We start from the raw sequence: 21,225 nt of genomic DNA, 5'->3' as shown, positions 1-21,225 counted from the left end.
ACAGATAGTATACTTGCCAAATGTGTTAATGAGACAGAGGAAGGAGGGCTAGCTAACAGAGTGCATGACAAAGTCAGGATCCAAAAGGATATTAAGCACATTAAGCACAAAAGGTATTAAGCACATTTTGTGGCCCAGCATTGTGGGCCCAGCATTGTGGGCCCACAATTTTCCCGAGTGCTGATGAACCAGATTAAAACTAGGAAAATTTTGACAATATTAAAAAATACAGTAAAATATCAATAGTATTATATTTCAAAACTAAGTCAATAGGTGCCCCCAGCCCCTACCATGATCCTTATGAACAGTTTAGTGCCAGTTTCTACTTGAGTTTGATGCTACTGGGCTAGAATATTCAGCTAAATACAATAAGATAAAAACTAATAGATACATATAAAATCTTGCATTTGGGTACAAAAAAATAAACTTCATGTGTATAGGATGGGAAAGGCATGGTTAGATGCCAGTTGTGGAAAAGAGCTAAAGGTCTTAGTGGATTCTTAGCTCAAAATGAACCAGTATGATATGGCAGCCAAAAAAGCAAAGACCTCTTGAGCTGTAAGTTAAGAAGGACCTTTGAGATAGTCTATGAAGGATATAATAAACAATAATACCAGAATAGTAGCAGAAGACAGTAACTAGTGTGGTTCTTCAAGGATCTTGAAAGGATCTTCAATCTATTCATATGAAGATTGCTTAGATGAAGAAGAGAAAACTCAAGGAGAGAGAACATGATAATTCTCTTCAAATATTTGAAGGGTTGATATGTGGGAGAGGGATTAGATTCTTCTGTTTGACCTCAGAGAGCAGAATTATTGCAAGGAAGACAAATTTAGTTTTGATGTCCTACGTGATAGAGCACTGGGACTTGGAATCAGGAAGACTCATCTTCATGAGTTCAAATTCAACCTCAAACACTAATTAACTGTCACTTCATCATGTCTGCCTCAGTTTTTTTCAGCTATAAAAATGGAGAAGGAAATGGGAAAACCAAGAAAGCTCCAAATGAGGTCATGAAGAGTTGGATGTGACTGAAAAATGATTGAACAACAAAAGTAGAATAAACTGGTAGAGATGGGGTAGGTAGGTACCTCCTCCTTAAAAGCCTTCAAGTAGAGGTTAGACAATGTGAGATATTTTATGATGACAATTCCTTGTATGTCAGAATCAGAGGTCCCTTCCAAAAACCAAATTCTGTGATTCTGTGAAATAGACACCAACAATAGTCATACTCAGAACTTAAAGAATTCAAAGGAATCTTTGCTTTATTATCAGCCAACCTTTGATTTTGGGCCCATCACTTTATCTTCTCTGGGTCTCAGTTCCCTTTTTAGAAATTAAGCTGTAAATGTTTAACATCTGGCTCTCCAGAAAAGTAAATGTACATGCAATACTTTAATCTCCATTATTAAGATTTTCTTCATATCGCTACTGGGTCTATACCCTGAAGAGAGGATGAAAAGGGATAAAAAACATCACTTGTACAAAAATATTCATAGCAACCCTGTTTGTGGTGGCAAAGAATTGGAAATTAAGTAAATGTCCTTTAATTGGGGAATGGCTTAGCAAACTGTGCTATATGTATGTCATGGAACACTATTGTTCTATTAGAAACCAGGAGGGACGGGAATTCAGGGAAGCCTGGAGGGATTTGCATGAACTGATGCTGAGTGAGATAAGCAGAACCACAAAAACACTATATACCCTAAAAGCAACATGGGGGTGATAATCAACCTTAATGGACTTGCTCATTCAATCAATGTAACAACCAGGGACAATTTGGGGATGTCTGCAATGGAGAATGCCATCTGTATCCAGATAAAGAAGCGTGGAGTTTGAACAAAGTTCAAGTACTATTCCCTTTAATTTAGGAAAAAAAACTGATATCTTATTGTCTGATCTTGTTATCTCTTATACTTTATGTTTCTTCCTTAAGGATATGATTTCTCTCTCATCACACTCAATTTGGATCAATGCATACCATGGAAACAATGTAAAGACTGGCAAATTGCTTTCTGTGGGGGGTGGGGGGGAGGAAAGTAAGATGGGGGAAAATTGTAAAACTCAAAATAAATAAAATCTTTAATTAAAAATATTTTCTTCATCACTTTCTTAACTTTAGATAATCAAGAAAACTATAAATCAAGCTGTGGTTTTTAGCATTTGCTGATTTCTGAGATGTAAATATTCATATTGAAAATTTAACAATAAGCTATTGAAAATTGGTTAGAGGTGGCCTTGGTGCCCCTTGGGACTAAATAATCTAAGGTTTTATTCCTTTTTAACATTCTGTGGCACAGATTGTAAGACAAGGATTTGTAGAATTGTGCATTGTATCTTTGGTAGGAAATATCGATCTCTGAGACTACGTAAAGGGGGAAAGACATTCAAATCATTCATCCTCCTCATTTCAATAAATGTTAACCTTGAAGGTCTCTTTGATTCTTCTCTCTGACATTCTATCAATATTTTTTCAAGTCTTGTGATTTTATATCTTCATCTTTCATATCTATCCCTTTCTGTTCACTCAAATGTTCATTGACTTGGGTTAAAGCAAATTCTTCTCAGGGATGTTTGAAAATTTCAGGAAAATTTGATATTCAGGGAAATGATGCAATCAGGCAAATGCACACGCTATATGGCAATTTAAACTGATAATTTTGTCTCCACATACAAGAAACTCATCACAGTATGAGGATTAAGAAATATGTGTTGGGGAGGGAACAAACTCAGAGTTGGGGGTTCAAGTGGCAAGATTACATGCCCTCTCCCGCATATCAACCCTTCAAATACTTGAAGAGAATTATCATGCTCCCTCTCCTTGAGTTTTTCTCTTCTTCCTTTAAGCAATCTTCATTTGACATAGATTGAAGATCCTTTACCATACTAGTTACCTTCTTTTGGTACGATTCTGGTATTATTGCTTAATAATATCCTTCATAGATTGTCTCAAATGTGCTTCTTGAGAATAGGTGATGGATGACAAATATAGGAGGGAACATTCCATATCAGATCCAGATGTGGTAGAAATTCCTTGGGATCCCTTATTAATATAAACAGGCTTGGGTGAAGCTCAGGTAGGGGGAGTTTCTTTATTGGGACTACAAATTGGTGGGACAATCCAACATTAAGTAATGCATAAGAAGGAGAATTTGTCCAATAAAAAAGCTGCAGTCCTTATCCACCAGTCAGAGAGTTAACAGTGAAAAATTCCAATTCTGTTTTGCCTATATGGTTTTGTGGATATTTAGAAAGTAAGTGACCCCATATTGGAGACCTATAATTATAACTATATTTTCAAGCAATGACATCAAGCAAGTTCATAATTATCATAATCATGGAGTTAGAAATGACCACAGAGTTAATTTTTGTCCAGCAATTTCATTGTTGTTGTTTGGTTTTCATTCTCAAAGAGGACCAATAACATTAAGAGGGTGATGTTTTGACTTGCAGGTGATTGGATTTTAGTCAGACAGAGCTGTGTAAAATCATCAGTCTCACTTCTCCCTCCAGAGTCACAAGGGCAAGACATATGTCAGAATGACCAGGATGGCCCTGGATGTAGTAGGAGAACTTGGAGAAAATTGAGGGCAAGAAAGGACTTAGTCACTCAGGTAAAAAGTGGCAGATCTGGGATTTGAACTCATATCTTCTAATCACAAATTGAGGTTTCTTTCCAATATTCCACTCCATTTAAGGACACTGGAGAATATGGACATTGCTCTCATTACCTTGATGACTGTTTATCATTTCAATTCATTCCTCTTAATGGTGGTAGAACTATTGTAATAACTCATTGCATGTCTCCCTTATTCCCATCTTTCCTATCTCTAAACTAGTTTTCACAAAAGTTGTAAAGATAATGATCCTAAGATGAAGTTCTAACCATATTACTCCCCTACTCAAAAGACTCTAGTGATTTTTCTTTTGACTCTGAGATAAAATAGACATTTCTCCTCCAGGCCTTTAGGACCTTCCACAATCTGTGACCTAGTCACAATCTTACTGCAATCAACTTTCCTTTTTTATTTTATATTATTCCTCTAATAAATACCATTTGCCAAATTTGACTGTTAGCTGTTTTCTAAACTCAATATACCATCTCCTGCTTAAGGGCATCCAAACAAGAGGTCCTTCATGCTTGGAATGTTCCCCTCTTCACTTCTGTCTCTTAGACTTGTTGGAGTTCTTTAAGGTTCAATAGTAGCAGAATCTAACATCTATATAGAGTTTAAGATTTCCAAAATGCTCCATGTATTTCATCTGAACACCTCTGATCAAGTGCCTCCCTCTCAGGGACAGTATTGCCAGTTCATGGATTCCAGATCAATAACTGTTGTTTAGTATTTTAGGTTTGAATGTGGGAGGGGATTTAAGAGACCAGATTCTTTCCTAATCATCATCCAATGCTGGATCTCAAACTTTGATCTAGTTTAGTGGAGCCCTGTTAGAGAACCAGTCATGGAAAAAGGGAAGGGTTTGCTTATGGTTCAGTCTGGGCCTTGCCTTGGTTGAAATGAAGGGTAGAGTCTGTTCCTCAAAGATAACCAGACACATTCTTTGGGACAGCCTCAGGGCAAAGTAGACTGTTCCAGGAAAAGTCCTAGGATTAACAAATCTTGGAAAACTGATGCATAACCTTTTTCACATAGACTGGACTTATTGTTGGAAGCTCTCATAAGGCAATGAGTCTCCTTATAGGCTTATCATATTTGTAGCCTGCATTCAGGAATTAATGCTTATTCAACAATTCCCTGCCCACATATATAAATCATTCAGTATTTCTCAAAGTATCATGAGTTTTATGCTGGTATGACCCAAAAGTGTCTTTAAAAAAAAAAAAACCAAACAAACCTCAGTGTCAATTCTCAGTTTCAAATCATGGCACTTCTCAAACTTTGTTCAATCTCCAAGACCTAAAACATGTTAGTAAATAAACCCCACATCATTGCAATTTTGGGGGACAGCAAGTACAGTCCATGATGGGGCTTTGCCAGCCAAGTCCTCACTCTCTAGTTTCAGTATAAGGCTATAAGGATGTGATCAGGAGATTAGGTAGCTATAAGCTATAAGCATCCTGGCAGCAACCCATTTCTACATATCTTTTTTGTGCTATCCTCTTTTCAGGTTCCTGTGAACATTGGGAGATCTAAAGGATCTCCCAGTCTTTGACACAGACACTCCTGAGAAAGCAGAAGGGCTAAGGAGATGTCATCACAGCCACAGCTATCAATGATTCCATGAAAAGGAGTCAACATTCTGGTATCCTTTGTTGTTTTTATTCAACAGATGCAAGACACCCCCCCCCCCCCGGGGGGAAATAAATATTAGTAGTTATAGATGCACACAAAATGTGTCCTAGGGAATCAGACTCCTTAAAACTCTAATGAGGTTTGCCATATTTAGTCTCATGTGACTTTCTAGCTTTTTTGCTTCCAAAACAATGAGCTGTACTACCATCTTGCATTGGTTACTTTAGTAATTCCAATTTGGAAACTGGCTCTTCTTTTGTTTTAATATAGTATCCCTGATGGGTTCAAAGGGGAAGAAAGTCTGATGTCCTCTTTGGGGATTGTGAGGAATTTAGGGTGTTTGGCCCCCCCAGACTGTAAGGGGGTGAATTGTTATTGTTCTTTACAAAGATTGGGGCCTGCTTGTGACTGTTGATGCCTATGTGCAGGTATGTGAGTGTAAAACAAAAAAAATGATCCTGACCAATCATTAAGGCTCCTTACCCAGGGGGAGGTCAAAAACTAACTTCAACTAGTCAGGGGTTGGTCTGGGGTCTCTGTCCTTGTCCTTTGCACCTACACAAGGAGATTCATGCCTATTACTGTTCACTCCCCTGTGCTCTTTTAGTGTAATAACCAGGGCAGGGAAAACATATTATTAGAGAATGATATTGATTAGATTGTAACCCCGATCAATGATTAGCACAAAAGGGAGGAACAAACCTTTCAAACTGCATATAAGACTGTACATTGTCGTAATTCAGGGCCATCCCTCACCAGGAGAGAAGGTCCTTCTTTGCAAAGAAGGGAACTTAATAAAAACCATTTTAATCACTCTGGACTAAATATTTATAATTACAAGCCATTGATAACAGGGATATTGGCAATAATTTTTGCCTTGGCTCCCACAACTGATGTTCTGCCTCATAGTTATAACATTGACCAGATTTGTAGCACATTAAAAAACAGAACAAAAGAAGCAAACAAAGAAATCATTTCTAAGTCTACTGTTTCATCCTAGATTTCCCTGGCAATTACTCATATTAGGCAGGCAGTTCGGGAATAAGCTTTAATGAAACATACTGCAAATAGGTATAGAAATTCCACCCACTTTTTCTGATAATTGAGTAATCAAATCTAAAAGAATGATTTTCTTTTCCTTTAGGTCTAATGAGATAGGTGAACAAGGAGTAGAACTTTTGGCACCTTGGAAGGAAAGACTAATCTTTTAAGGAGAGTTCCTTGGGCTGCTGTTTGAAGAAAGAGAATCACTGGTGCCTTTCCAAGATCAGCAAGTTCAGTATTCTACAACACAGCTCTATTCTCTCTGCAGTCTTTTTCAAGACATCTCACCCTCTCTTTTACTGACTGATGCCTTTTGAGTGTGAACTTTGGGTGAGCCTCAAATCTACTTGGAGGCCTCAAAGAATAGAGCTTTGCTCCTTTGATTTGTAAACCATTTCTTACATTTTCACAAATCTTTTTCTTCTTCATCACTTACATCATGCACTGATTTGCAGTTTAGCCAAATGCTTGCATTAGAATTGAAAGACTGATAAGCTGCAGCATCCAGTGAATAAAAATTATGCCTGAAACAAAGTGCTTCTTTGGGGCATATCCCTGGGCTCTGGTTTACAACTTCCTTCACTTTGTGCCTTTTTGTAATTCTCTCCAGGTCACTGCTCTCATTGCTTAAGGGATAATAGATCTTAAAATGAGCCTGAAATTCCTAGCCTGAGAAGGCAAAAAGATCTGAATTTCAGCAGAGTCTGCTTATTAGTATCGATTTAGTAAGAACTGTGTTTTCAGTGAACAATTGTGGTAATGTGGTTTTTATAGTAAATATGAATCTGGATATGTGTATGAACCTGTGTGCCCCAAAGGAAACCTGAGAGTTGGTGGGGTGTTGATGATCTTCCATTATAGAAAACTGAGGTTTCAGGTTCAATTCTTTGCACATATTGTCCATGTGACTCACCTCTGAGCAGGGACCAGGGGTATTGTAATTATACTACAAAGACTACATGTTGGGTATAGCATAATGCAGGATTTCTTTACCCAGAGTAGATTTCTGGAGATCCGTGATTCTAGATAGGAAAAACAGTACATTTTAATTTCAATATCACGAATTTCCTTTGTAACTCTATGGATTTTATTTTATTCATTTGATAGCCTTATCTGAGTTTTCACCAGACTTTTAAAGGATTTGAAGACACACAAAAATAAGTTAAGACCTCCTAGGCTACAGGAAAAAGTAAACTTAGATATGATTGCTCTGTGTAGAGAGTGGGCTTTGAGGAATGATTCATGTTAATTAACTAATGTCTGACTTGAGTTCCATTTTGATCTGTACTAGGTCAACCTTCTCCTGGTTGGTCTCTCTTCTAGTTTTAGAATACACTTGACCTTGCATTCATTTATTTATTTATTTACTCACGCATTCATTCATTCATTCATTCATTCATTCATTCATTTATTTATTTATTTATCTATCTATCTATCTATTTATTTATTTGTTTATCTATTCATTCATTCATTCATTCATTTGTTTGTTTATTTATATATGCAGTTGTTTCCCAAGTAAAATGTAAACTATTTAATAGCAAGGATTTTTTTAGTTTCTAGAACAGTGTTTAACACAAAGTGGGCATTTGATAAATGCTTGTTGAATAAATTAATGAATAAAAGCAGGAGAGTCATCTAGTAAGTCTAGCCAGTCAGAATAGTAGAGATCTGATGATACATTTGAAACTTATCTGCTTAATATTGTTGCTGGGAAAATCTGGTTTTGCAATTACATTTTTATATATTATTGGGAAAAGCTATAACTCACTCATCAGGAAGGAATCAGACTCTAACCATGTTTTCTTATAGAAAGCATGTTTGTAATTTTAACCTATTTTCTAAATTTCCCCATTTTGGAGTTCTTTGGAGAAATTCTATCTTCCTCTTATTCCTGTGTGATAACATAGATAACAATGATAACAACTGGGAATAGTCTTGGAATCCCCCCCCCCCCCCACTCCAGTCCTTTTATTTTTTTGTAAGAGATAGTAAAGGAAAAAGGGGAAATTTTTTGAGCTCTTCTCCAGGTAACCCAGCCAATTGGAAATCTTGCCTTCTCCCATTTCCAGATTTAGGTCTGATTCTGTCCTACCTTTATGGTTGGGGTCTGAACTAGGCATTGTATATTTTCACTTTTAGATTAGAGATTAGAAATCAGAGAAGATAAGTAACAGGCCAAGGTGTGTCCTTAGGGAGAACATAGGTTTTAGAGCTCAAAGGGACTATAATGGTCATCTAGTCCCATTCCTTTATTTTTATAGATGAAGACTTTCCCAGAGAGGACTAACTTGCCCAAAGACACACAGGTGATAAGGGAACAGTATCAGAGTTTGAGACTAGGGCTTTTAATTCCAAATCCAAGACTTTTCCATGAAGATCATTTGACTCTTTTTCTATCATCCTTCTACAGAAGGAATTAGGGTAATCATTTAAGGAATGGCTGATACAATGAGTTACTCTCATACTGGATTTTGGGGGACTTCTCTAAGATCAGAGACAGATCTTGGTTGGGGCCCTAGATAATGGGACCTAGGATCTAGGGGATGAGGTGTGGAGATGGTCAGGTAATGATAATGTATATAAGACATGGATAGAATGAGAGGAAGTGTTGCATAGTGGTTAGAATACTCACCTTGGGGTAAGAGAGACATAGCTTTGAGTACTGTCACTGACAGACTGTGTGACCCTGGATAAATGGTTCAGGCAACTCCTTAATATTTTAAGTAACAGATGAATTGCTGATCATTGATGGAGAGAGTTTCTGCACATGGAGGTGCCCACACTGATGAAATACATCTAGATCCCCTTTTGGGTCCTCCCTCCCCACCCATACAAGAACATAGGTAAGTTGGTAGAGATAAGTTATAGTCTTAACTGCTAGTTTAACAACCACCTACATGAATGATTCATTGGAGTACATGTTTCCTACAAAAGATATCACTTTTGATTGCTCTACATTTGTGTGTGTGTGTGTGTGTGTGTGTGTGTGTGTGTGTGACAGGGAGATAGTTCTTTTATACCAAGGGCAGGACAAAGGGGTTGACTTATAGCAGGAGGTTCTGAGGTCAGATATTTATTTGGCAGGACATACTGAGGATAATAGACTATTCTCTGGATACACAACTATCTTGAATGGTTTGGAGTTTTCCTAGTGGTTTAAGAATGTACAAGGTGACCTAATGGGGACTCTGTCAACAGTTCCATCTAAATATATTTACATACTTCACATCTGATTCAGCAGTTGCAGCATGAAGTGGAAGGCGCCCATTTTTATCTGGAATATTCTGTTTGGCACCATTTCTAAGCAGACTCACGCAGCCTTCTATCCATCCCTGTAAGACAGAGCACAAGATTAAAGAACAACCAAGGGTCACATAACACCATAATATGTCTTCTATATCTCTGTTTCTGTCTCTTTCTTTCTTTCTCTCTGTCTTTGTGTCTCTCATTCCTTTGCTCAGCATGCAAAATGCCTCATTCAAAGGCAATCAATCAATTAGTCATAAGTACCTACTTTAGGTGGGGAAATAAAAAGATAGGACTCACAATCTAGGGAGAAACTAGGAAACTTTTTAAAGTATCTCTGCTCCAAACCTGAATACCTCAGTTGGTATGATGATGTTTGTTCTTCATTCTCAAAGAAGATCATGACATCAGGGAGTTGAACATGACAAGCACATGAATGGGAGGTGAGGGGCTGCAATGCTAAGTCACCAGCCTCATTTTCTTCTCCAGAGCCATCTGAGTCCAGTGGCCAGATATGAATTAGGACAACTGGAAATGGCCATGGATGCCAGGTAATTGGGTTAAATGACTTGCCCAAGATCACACAACAAGTCAGTGTCAAGTGTCAGGTTAGATTTGAATTCCCATTCTTCCTGATTCCAAAAGTCAGTGCTCTATCCACTGCAACATCTAGCTGCCCTTTCAGCTGAGTTGTCCTCAGCTGAGATAGCAAAATCTTGGATAGGTTTACACCTTAGTGATATATCCTCTCACCCCTTAGAATGATGCCATTCATCTATAGTACTTCTGCTACAGTTGTTTTGAAGGATGTGGGTTTCTAATCAAGTTACTAGCCATTGGAAAAGAATAGAAATTAGTTAAATTTAAGTTTTAGTAAGAAAACTACCTCAAGGTCTCTCTAACCTGTTCCAAATCAAGTATCCTGCCTTCTTCCATTCTAGTTAAGAGAAGAAAGTAAAAAAAATTTCAAAGGTTTCTTAGTTGCATCAGAAAAATGAATGGATATGTGTTTTAGAGGCCAGAAATAGCACCAATAAAACCACAAATTTTCAGAGTCAGGTCAACCTGTCTGAAAAGCAAATAGTGTTTCTAAAATGTCCCTACTTTTTGGACCAGTGATCTCTCTGCTAGCAAAACTCTAAGAAGAAAGTAAGAGAAAGAAAAAAAGAATCCCATATACACAAAATATTAATATATCACTTTTTGTAATAGCAGAGAACTGGCAAAAAAGACCAGATATTCACTGATTTGGGCAATAAACAAGTAATGATATAAGAAGGTAATAGAATACATTAAGGAATAATATAAGAAATAATAAATGTTAGGAATTTATGTTAAGAATGTTATGAAATCTGGGAAGATGTATATATAGAAAGGGAAGTAAGCAAAATCAGAAAAATAGCATAATATGTTACAATAGTGTAAATGGAAAGAGTAACAACAATGAAACTGAACATTATTTAATTATATTGACAAAACTCAGGTCCTCAAAAGAGAGAAAAGATATCTCCTCATCTTTGCAGACATGGGGAATATAGAGCAGAACATCACATATATTGTTAATAATTTTTGCTGAATTACTTTTGAATTTTTATTATAAATGGGATAAATTTGGAAATAGAGATGTAAAAACAAAAGATGTGTACGCATTTTTTTTTAAAAAAATGAAAATGTCAGTGTAGGAGAGATTGATAGAGGTACAGGAATAAAGGGACAAAAAGAATGACAGAAACAGAACTAGAGGAAAAAGAAATAGGTAGACAAAGAAAAACAAGGAGAAAATAGAGAAAGAAATAGAATTACATTAAAATTGGTAGGTGAAATTATAATTTTTGGATGTCATTTTGGGGGACTTGAAAAATATTTTAAAATTGATAGTTAGTGTCAAGGTCATTGTGGCCCTCTCAATAATATGTGGCACAGCTACTGCTTTGGATTGCCATTCACCAAGTCATCAAATTACTCTGTCAAACAAATAACTCCATAAAATTGAGTAAGAGGGAAAAAATATATAATTAGGAGGACAAAAATAAAAATCTTATTTTTTTGGAATAATTTTCAAATGTCAAAAGTTTTCCTGTTTCTGAACAGACACAGATCTTGCATACATATTTTATAATTTGGAATATTTTTGTAAATTTTGTAGGAGTCACTGAAATCAGTACTTTTCCTTAAAAAAATCAGAAACTTATATTTATCTACATTATACATATAAGTCTAAATTTTTGACCTACAAATTATTTACATTGTTTATTTATTTGCATTTATGGGTTAATTTAAAAATTCTCGTTGTATTCAATTTTCTTTGACCAGTTAGCATGCCCCTAAATTTCTTCCTCTCCCTTCAGCCCTTTTTCTCCAGACTTACTTTTTTCCTATCTAGTTCCTGTAAAATATTTCATTCCCTGAATTGATTTAAACCTCTATCACTGAGGAAGTAAATCTAGATATAAGGGGGAAGAGAGACTAATAAGTGAGGGGCTGGACTTTAGGAAATGCATGAATATAGCCTTCTATTGGGTTGTACAGAGCATGTATAATCTCTGTCTGTTGCCATTTTAAGAGCTTTGGGGATTTAGTTTTTAGCCATGCATAGCTGAGGTTTAAGAATGACAAGGTGATGATGAAAAGTTTTCTGGCTTGCTAAGAAGACAGAAACATAACACAAGAAACTGAGTCTGAACTGAATTTTTATTTTACAAAATATTTGAGTAGAGTAGACACTTTTTCACTCTCCTCCCTGACAACTTTTGAGAAAGGGGACTTGGTATGTGATAATGAGCAGGTCTTATTCATCTGGTTATCAGGTGGCCATGAACACTTGCCACCCCTGAGTTTTTGTGACTGTTGTTGCTTTTTTTTAAAATTTTTATTCTTTGGGTTTATTCTGCACTGAGTATCCAGAGATGAACTCCATCAGGTTCCAGCCTAGGTAGTTTTGAAAGTTTAGCAGATTCACAACTGGAATCAGCAAAAGAGGTCACCTGAGCCAGTGTTATCAGTAATTGAGTCTGATGTGGAGCAACCTACTTGCTCAGTCCAGTAGTAAATCAACTCAGTAGCTAAGATATATCTTGTAAGTAAGGAAGCAACTTGTCTATGAATGATGTTTTCTCTGCTCCAAGACTTCCATATTTCAAGTTTTAGCCCACTCAATATCCCCCTGGACATGATGCATGTGTCTGTGTAGGAGGGGAGAGTGTGCCTGTTGATATGGAGGGATATTTCTGTAATCAATGTCTTTGATATTTCAGCTTAATAGATGGCCTTTTATATAAGCTAATTGACTCTGGGGTAATTAATATTAATTGGTTACTTAATAATAGGAGGAACACACAGTAGAGATAATGAGCAGTAGTAGTCAGTAGTGGTAAAAATTCGATTTTCCTTGAGGAGGAAAAGTATTCAATTACCCTCTGGAATCTTAGCCTGCTAGTAGTTGTCAGGGTTTGGGTGAGTAAACCCAGATCAGGGGCTACATATGCCAAGAGTCATATCACACAAGGTTAAACCCCCAAAAAAGACATCTATACCAATACTTTCCATTATTCTGAGTGACTAAGTAGGCTGGTCATTTTTTTTCTTCTTTGTCTCTATCTTTAACGTGGTCCATTACTCTGATGGTTTGAAGCTGTGAGTTCTCAAAGAACCATGGATTTGGAAAATACTCACACTAAAAAACAGCCTTAGAGATCATCTAGTCCAATTAATTCATTTTAAAGATGGGGAAACTGAGGCATAGTTATAGGAACTGGCTTGTCAAAAGATATAAAATCTAGTTAGTGGCAGGATTAAATCTAGAACCCAGTTTTCTTGCCTCTCAATACTCATTCAGAGTATTGATCTAACCATTCATTATTAGAAAAACAAAGTTAATTAAAATGTCACACATTAAATTAATTAGTAAACACTCAAGAGGCAGAGAGGAAAGACCCATTCCCAATTTGACTAGTTATGTATAACATCTGCTAACCACAATGCTTCTTATCACCTGGAAACTCTTCCTCTGCTCTACTGCATTTCCCCCATGGTGTCCCCTATAAGATATTATCTTTTTCCTTGCAGTACCCTGAATAGCATCTCCCTAAAAAAAACCCAGTTATTTTACTGGCACTTTGAAAGAAACATTGCTTAGTGTTATGATGCCTGGCAGTCACCATGAAACATTTCTGCTGTCATCTTCCCTTGATACTACCTGCTCTAGGGTCCTAAGTTCACTCAACATCCTCCTTAGACCCTACAGAAAAGAAACAATCAGTAGGCATTTATTAAGCCTATAATGTAAACCAAGGTATATTGCTGGCTATGTAAAGTCAAAAATGAAGAACCCCTCCCCTCATGGAATTTACATTCTATTTGGGGAGTCAAGCATATATGCACACATATTTTTAAAGGCACTACAGTTGAACCAGAGGTATGGAAATCCAGATCTCCTGGTAAGGCAACCTCTTTCTCATATAGCTTAGGTGATCTTGGACAAGACACTGCCCTGAGAGGTAACCAACTGGTGCAGCAGATAGTTAAGAAACCTGGAGTTCAGATCTAAACTACTACTAACTGTGTGATTCTGGGCAAGTCAACTAAGCTCTGTATGCCTTAGTTGTCCCAGCTATTAAAACAGAGATAACAATAATAACTATCTCAAAATCTGTTGTGAGGATCAAATGAGATATTTGTCTAGTGTTTAGTTAGCATAATGTGTTCCCTTCCTTTCCTGATTGGGTGAGTCACAGTATGACTTAGTCAGGAAGTTTGATGACATCAGCATGGATATTACTGATCCTAGTGTAGTTCATAGACTTTCCCAGTCTCTTATCTTGTGTGATTCTTATCTGTGTCTTTCTGTAGACCTTCTATGGAATATTCTTTAATTATTTTTTTAAAAAAATTTTCTTTCGATCCAGGGGAAATCTGTACAATCTAGGAACTGCTCATCTGCTGATTTTTCCTTCATAAACTCAATTAGTTCACATCTTCTTTTGGTCATGCTTGTCTTTGAAAATGTCATTTAATTTGTTGTACACATCATAGTTGGTAATATACTTCAGTTTTCTCATACTGGTCATATATCTCTCCCTAGCCTTTTGGTTTAGCTACAGCTATAATATTGTGAGACTCTGGTGCAACTTGATTCAGAGACCTGCAATTTCACTGGGAGAATATTGTTGTTAAAAAAAAAAACAAAACTAAAACCAAAAGTGAACTTTGCCATAGGGAGTAGGTTAGTATCATTGGAAGTATGATGCATTTTCCTTAATATGATCTAACATGTTTCCTCTATCTTATTCAATTCTGAACTGAACTCATTGTTCTACTATAGCACCAGTTCAAAATCTCTATTAGTGATGGACCAATTCAATGAACTACTCATTCAATGACACTAGCTTGGCAGTCTTTGTGTGTTTGTGTGTGTGTGTGTGTGTGTGTGTGTGTGTGTGTGTGTGCGCTTTAATCCATTATGTTTTTCCAATGTGAATGTTAGATCAATACATTCTGATTAAGTATGAATTTCTTTGAGATTTTTGTATTGTTCTGGTGATCAGTGATGGTAGCAAGGTATCACAGTGGTTAAACTGCTGGGCCTTGAGTCAGGAAGATTCATCTTCATGAGTTCAAATCTGATCTCAGACATAGTAGCTGTGAATTTGAATTTGGGTCTTCCTGACTTCAGGACCAGCAGTCTATGCCTCTGTAACTTGCAACAATCTGCTCCTTTTTTTTCCTCATTGGACTGTATACTCTCCATATGCCTCCCCATAGGCTTCCCATATTTAAATGTTTCCCTTGGTTTCTGTAGAGGTCCACCTACCTACTCCTCAGATTAGGAAAACACTTAAAATTTTCTTCATTTGCTTCTGTGCATATCAAAAAATACTTTTTTACTGTTACACAACCATCATATCTTTAATTCTTTCCCTTTATCCTGATCCAGACTTCTCTTTTCCTGTGATAGACATAAAGTTAATAAATACCTCATAAGTTGCCAGTGATAAGCTGGTGCGCCCACAGGAATCTTGAGTATTAATATTGGCTCCCATCTTCAACAATAGCTTCACTGTGTCAACCTGACGACCAGAGACAGCATGTATCAAGGGGGTACAACCTAGGAGAAAATATTTAAACAGCCCCTGAAAATGTTCTATTTGTTAGATTCATAAGCAATAATTTGTTTTATGGCATCAAATCCCCTGGAGACAAAGAATAGTAACAAAAATCCAGTTATTCAACATCTGTATTGAGTTAATAAAAGATTATGGTAAAAGAAAATTGCTCCTACATGTACAAAAATATTTAGAGTAGTTCTTTTCATGATGGCAAAGAATTGGAAATTGAGGGGATATCCATCAGTTGGGAAATGGTTGAATAAATTGTGATATATGAATGTATGGAACACTATTATTCTATAAGAAATCATGAGGGTTGGACCTCAGAATAGCCTGGAAAGACTTGCATGAACTAATGCTGAGTGAAATGAGCAGAACCCAAAGATCATTATCTATGCTAACAGTAACATTGGGTAATGATCAACTATGATGGACTTGTTCATTTCAGCAGTACAATAATCAAAGATAATTCTAAAAGACTCATGATGGAAAATAACATCCATTTTCAGAGAAGAAACTATGGAGTTTAAAAATGTAGACCAAAACTTACTATCTTCAATTTCTAAAACTTGTCTTATTATTATGTTTTTTCTCTGATTTTTTTTCTGTTTTGATTTGATTGTTCTTTTATAACATGATTACTATGATCTATGTTTAGCATGGTTTTATATATATATATATAGCCTATATTAGATTGCTTTCTGACAAGATTAGGGGGAGGAAAGGAAGGGAGGGAGAAAAATGTAAAACTCAAAACATTGCAAAAAAATGATTGTTGAAAGCTACCTGTTGCATGTGGTTGGAATAAATAAATGGATAGAATATTTTTTAAAAAGAAAAAAAGAAAATTGCTTCTGTATCTTGTATAAATTAACTACCTATATAGTTTTATTTCACTATATTTTGGGTGAAAAAAACATTAATCAGATTTGAAAATCTGACTAAAATTCCATTTGAGTCTCATAATTGTCTATGCAAGCATTGATTAGAAAATAATGAAAATAGAGAAAGATATTAAGCAATATTTGGTAAGCAATTTTCTTTTTTTTGTATTTATTTATTTTTATTTTTATTTTTTTGTACAAATGATTTTTTTATACATTACTAAAATATTCTTGTTTAAGAGTAAACCTAATGCCCCCTCCCCTCCAAAAATATAGACCCTCGTGAACAATAAAGGAAAGAAAAAAATTAAAATTAAAATTAAAAAAACAATAATAGTAGGGGCAGCCAGGTGGCACAGTGGATGGACCACCGGCCCTGGAGACAGGAGCACCCAAGCCCAAATCTGGCCCCAGACACCCTGCAAACACCCAGCTGTATTACCCTGGGAAAACAACCCCAACCCCATTGCCCTGCAAAAACCAAAAAACCCCAGAATAAAATAAAATGATAATAATAACAATAATAGCGGTGGCTCAGTGGCACAGCGGACAGAGCACTGGCCCTGGAGCCAGGAGCACCCAGATCCAAATTTGGCCTCAGACACCCCATAATCACCCAGCTGTGTGGACTCTGGTCTAGCCACCCAACCCCACTTGCTCTGCAACCCCAATAATAATAATAATAAATAACAACAACAACAATAATAATAACAACAATAATAATAATAAATGTACTTCAGTCTGTGTTCCAACACCACCACTTCTGTTGCAGGTGGATCATATTCTTTAGGATAAGTCCATCACCAAAGCTACTTCCATATTTTTCCATTGTTGCCATTGCTAATTGCAACTCCCTCCATTCGTACTTCCCCACTACCATACACTACATTTTCTCTCTCCTTTCACTCTGTCCTTCTCCTTAAATGTGCTGTAGGGTGGCTGAGTGGCAGACAGATCACCAGCCCTGGGTCCAAGAGGCCCTGAGCCCACATACCACCCCTAAGGCCCAGCAACCACCTGACCCTGTGGTCCTGGACAGGCCATCCAATCCCAGCCCTTTGCAAGAAGTAAAAAAGAAAATGTGCCATATCTGACCACTCTCCCCCACAGTCCACCCTCTCCTCCATCACTCACATCCCCCCTTACCCCTGTCTCCCTTCTCTCCTTCTTACTCTAGATGTCTATGCCCCATTGAATATACATGCTGTTTCCTCTCTGAGCCACCTCTGATGAAAGCAAAGGTTCCCTCATTCCCCCTTGCCTTCCCCCTTCCATATCATTGCAATAGCTCTTTGTAATAAAAAAATCTTATTTCATGAAATATCTTAACCTATTCCACCTCTCCTTTCTCTTACTCCCATTACTTTTCCCTTTTAGCCATTGACTCCATTTTTACAATATATTATATATTCAAATTCAGCTCTCTCCTGTGCTTCATCTATAAAAGCTCCTTCTACCTGCTCTATTAAAAGAGAAGTTTCTCATGAGTATTATCAGTATCATTTTTCTATGCAGGAATACATGTAGTTCATCATCATTAAGTCCCTCATATTTTACCCTTCTCCTCCACTATCTGTTTTGCCTGAGTCCTGTATTTGAAGATCAAACTTTCTGTTCAGCTCTGGCCATTTCAACAGGAACATTTGAAATTTCCCTGGTTCATTGAAAGTCCATCTTTTTTCCTGGAAAAGGACATTCAGTTTTGCTGCGTAGTTGATTCTTGGTTGTATTACGAGTTCTTTTGCCTTCTAGAATATTATATTCCAAGCCCAATGAGCCTTTAATGTAGTTGCTGCTAAGTCTTGTGTGATCCTGACTGCAGCGACATGATATTTGAATTGTGTCCTTCTGACTGCTTGTAATATTTTCTCTTTGACTTGGGAGTTCTGGAACTTGGCTGTAATATTTCTGGAGGTTTTTTTTTTGGATCTCTCTCCAGGGGAGTTCAGTGGATTCTCTCAATTTCTATTTTGTCCCCTGCTTCTAGGATATCTGGGCAATTTTCCTGTAAGAATTCTTTAAAAATGATGTCAAGGTTCTTTTCCTGATCATGACTTTCAAGTATCCCAATAATTTTTAAATTATCTTTCCTGAATCTGTTTTCCAGATCAATTGTTTTTTTCAATGAGATGTTTCACATTTTCTTCTAATTTTTCATTCTTTTGGTTTTGAAGTATTGTATCTTGGTTTCTTGTAAAGTCAGCAGCTTCCCTCAGTTCCATTCTACATCTGAAGGATTTGTTTTTCTCAGCGAGCTTTCTTATTTGTTTTTTCCATCGGGCCAATTCTACTTTTTAAAGCATTCTTCTCCTCAATAACTTTTTTGTACTGTTTTATCCATTTGACCTATGCTGGTTCTTAACATGTTATTTTCTTCAGCAATTTTTTTGGATCTCCATGACTAAGCTGCTAACTTCTTTTGCATGCTTTTTCCTGCATCTCTCTCATTTCTTTTCCGAGTTTTTCTTCTATCTATCTCACTTGATTTTCAAAATCTTTTTTGAGCTCTGTCATAGCCCTGAGCCCAATTTCTGTTTTTCTTTGAGTCTTTAGATGCAGGAGCTTGTACTTCCTCATCTTCAGATTGAGTATTTTGATCCTTCTTGGGATCATAGACATTGTATTTCTCAATGGTGTTCCTCTTTTTTTCTCTATGTACTCATTTCCCTAGCCTGTGCCTGGTTTTGGGGTGCTTCCTGAGCTTTTGAGTATTATTGGAACACCCCCCACACACACATACACACAGACAAGGATCTCAGTGTGTGAAGCTCTTTCTTCCCTCCTGGTCTGTGAATGACCACAAGCATACCCCTCTGCCACTGGGCTGAGATGGGGGGCTCCCTGCTGTTCTATGGGGGGTCTAGTCTGTGATCAGTATCTGAATGTGGTCAGAGCCCCAGAGTCCTGTTCCAGGTACAGAGTACAGCTCTGGAAGTCTCTCTCTCTCCACTCCCCTACCTAGGCTGAGTACTCAAGGCTCAGTTGCCTGGAGGCTCCTGCTTATCAGCTCCATCTGCTTCTGATTCCTGGATCTGGGCTGCTGCGCTTCTTGCTGAGTGCCCTGAGGTGCTCCCTCTGGCAGTGGCCCCCCTGCTGATCTTCCAAGTTGTGCCTGGTGCTCCCTGGGGTATAGATCAGTTAACTCCACCCCCCCCCCCTCGCTGCCATGAGCCACAGCTCCCAGGTGCCCTGGGGCTGTCTACCAGAGACTGAAGTTCCTTCACTCTGGTGGTCCGCCCCTCTAACCCTGTGGAATGGAGCCTTTCCACTATTTTCCAGGTTGCCTTGGGCTGGAGAACTGCCTCACTCGATCCCTCTGTGGGTTCTGTTTCTTGAAAATTTAGTTAGAGTTCTTATTTTTTGGATTTTGAAACATTAGAGAGAGAGAGAGAGAGAGAGAGAGAGAGAGAGAGAGAGAGAGAGCACGCACCTAAGAGAGGCCCTTCTCCTGTCACCATCTTGGCTCTACCCCTAGTAGGCAATTTTCTGCAACAGATCACATAATCATGGTCATATAGCTACACTGGGAGATAAAGAAAATCTAAGATCCCTTTATGTGTTTATCTTGGTGTAGCAAAATGCAGAATTGGAGTTCTCTTCAACATGCCCTCTCATACATATGATAACATCATCCAAGTTTCTATGAAAAATGTGAATACATAGATGATTCACTGAGCATTGATAATATAAATAGAAGTATAAAATAAGAAAGCTTTTTTTCCAGTAAATCAGCAAGCATTTTAAATCATTTTTACAATGTGATATGTTGGATATAACAAAGGCAAACATAAAAGTCACTATCCTCAAAGAACTTAAGTTGTATTACAAAAGTATATGCTTATGTAAGATACAAAATAAATGTCAGATAAATTTGGGAAGGTCACAAAGGACAGGGAGATAGGCTTCAGGTTGATGGAGTTCTTTGAACTAACCATTGAAAGAACAAGAGATGAGGGTCCAGTGCCTTTTGGAATGCGTTGGGGAATGGGAATTGTCAGTGAAAGGGTACAGTCAATTTGTTTGGTTCACAGAATGTTGGTTGTTTTTGAAAGATCAAAATGATGTCACTTTGTTGGAGGCAAGTCACAGTATGTTTGATTGTAATTAATCAAAACAACAAAGTTTGGAATGCTCTGCCACATGATGAGCACAAATAGTCCAGGTGAACATGTGAACTCTAAATTTACATATCTCACATTCCCAATTCAGTTTCAATTCTGCCTTGCTCATAAAGCACAGTACCCTCTCTAATGAGGGCATGATGGTATTTTCCATTTTATACATCCAATTCCAAAGTTCTTAAGAGAGATCTTCAAAGTGTCACTGTATCACTTTTTCAGATGCCTCTGTGAGCACTTGTCTTTTGAGAGTTCTTCATAAAATAGCAAGTATAAGTTTGGCATTTGAACCATATGACTGGTTCATTGGAGCTGCGCTCTCTATAATAACATTTGAATGCTTGGCAGTTTAGTTTGAGAAAAGACCTTAGTGTGTGGCATCTTCTGATCTTAAGAATCTTCCTAGGACAATTTAAATGGAAGTGATTCAGTTTCCTGATATGGTGCTGGTAAACTGTCCAGGTTTCACAGGCATACAGCGATGATGACAGCATAACGACGCTAAAGAGTAGTAAGTGATCATTGCTGTTGCTGTTTCCAACTTTAATTTTGTAATCAGTCTAATACCTCTTCTCTC

General features: G+C 37.2%; 1 protein-coding gene across 1 annotated transcript in view; it reads right to left on the bottom strand.

Annotated features, from left to right (window-relative positions):
- ANKRD55 (ankyrin repeat domain 55) overlaps positions 1-21,225 on the bottom strand; it is a 100,560-nt gene that overhangs the window by 67,120 nt on the left and 12,215 nt on the right. The window contains exons 3-4 of the mRNA XM_074201993.1: positions 15,515-15,645; positions 9,519-9,628 (exon numbers count right to left, since the gene is read on the bottom strand). Coding sequence (XP_074058094.1) covers positions 9,519-9,628; positions 15,515-15,645 — 241 coding nt within the window. The remainder of the gene's footprint in view (positions 1-9,518; positions 9,629-15,514; positions 15,646-21,225) is intronic.

The sequence above is a fragment of the Macrotis lagotis genome, chromosome X (assembly GCF_037893015.1).
Source record: "Macrotis lagotis isolate mMagLag1 chromosome X, bilby.v1.9.chrom.fasta, whole genome shotgun sequence".
Taxonomy (NCBI): Eukaryota; Metazoa; Chordata; class Mammalia; order Peramelemorphia; family Peramelidae; genus Macrotis; species Macrotis lagotis.
The sequence above is the reverse complement of the archived record's forward strand: the minus strand, read 5'-3'. Positions and strand labels throughout refer to the sequence as shown.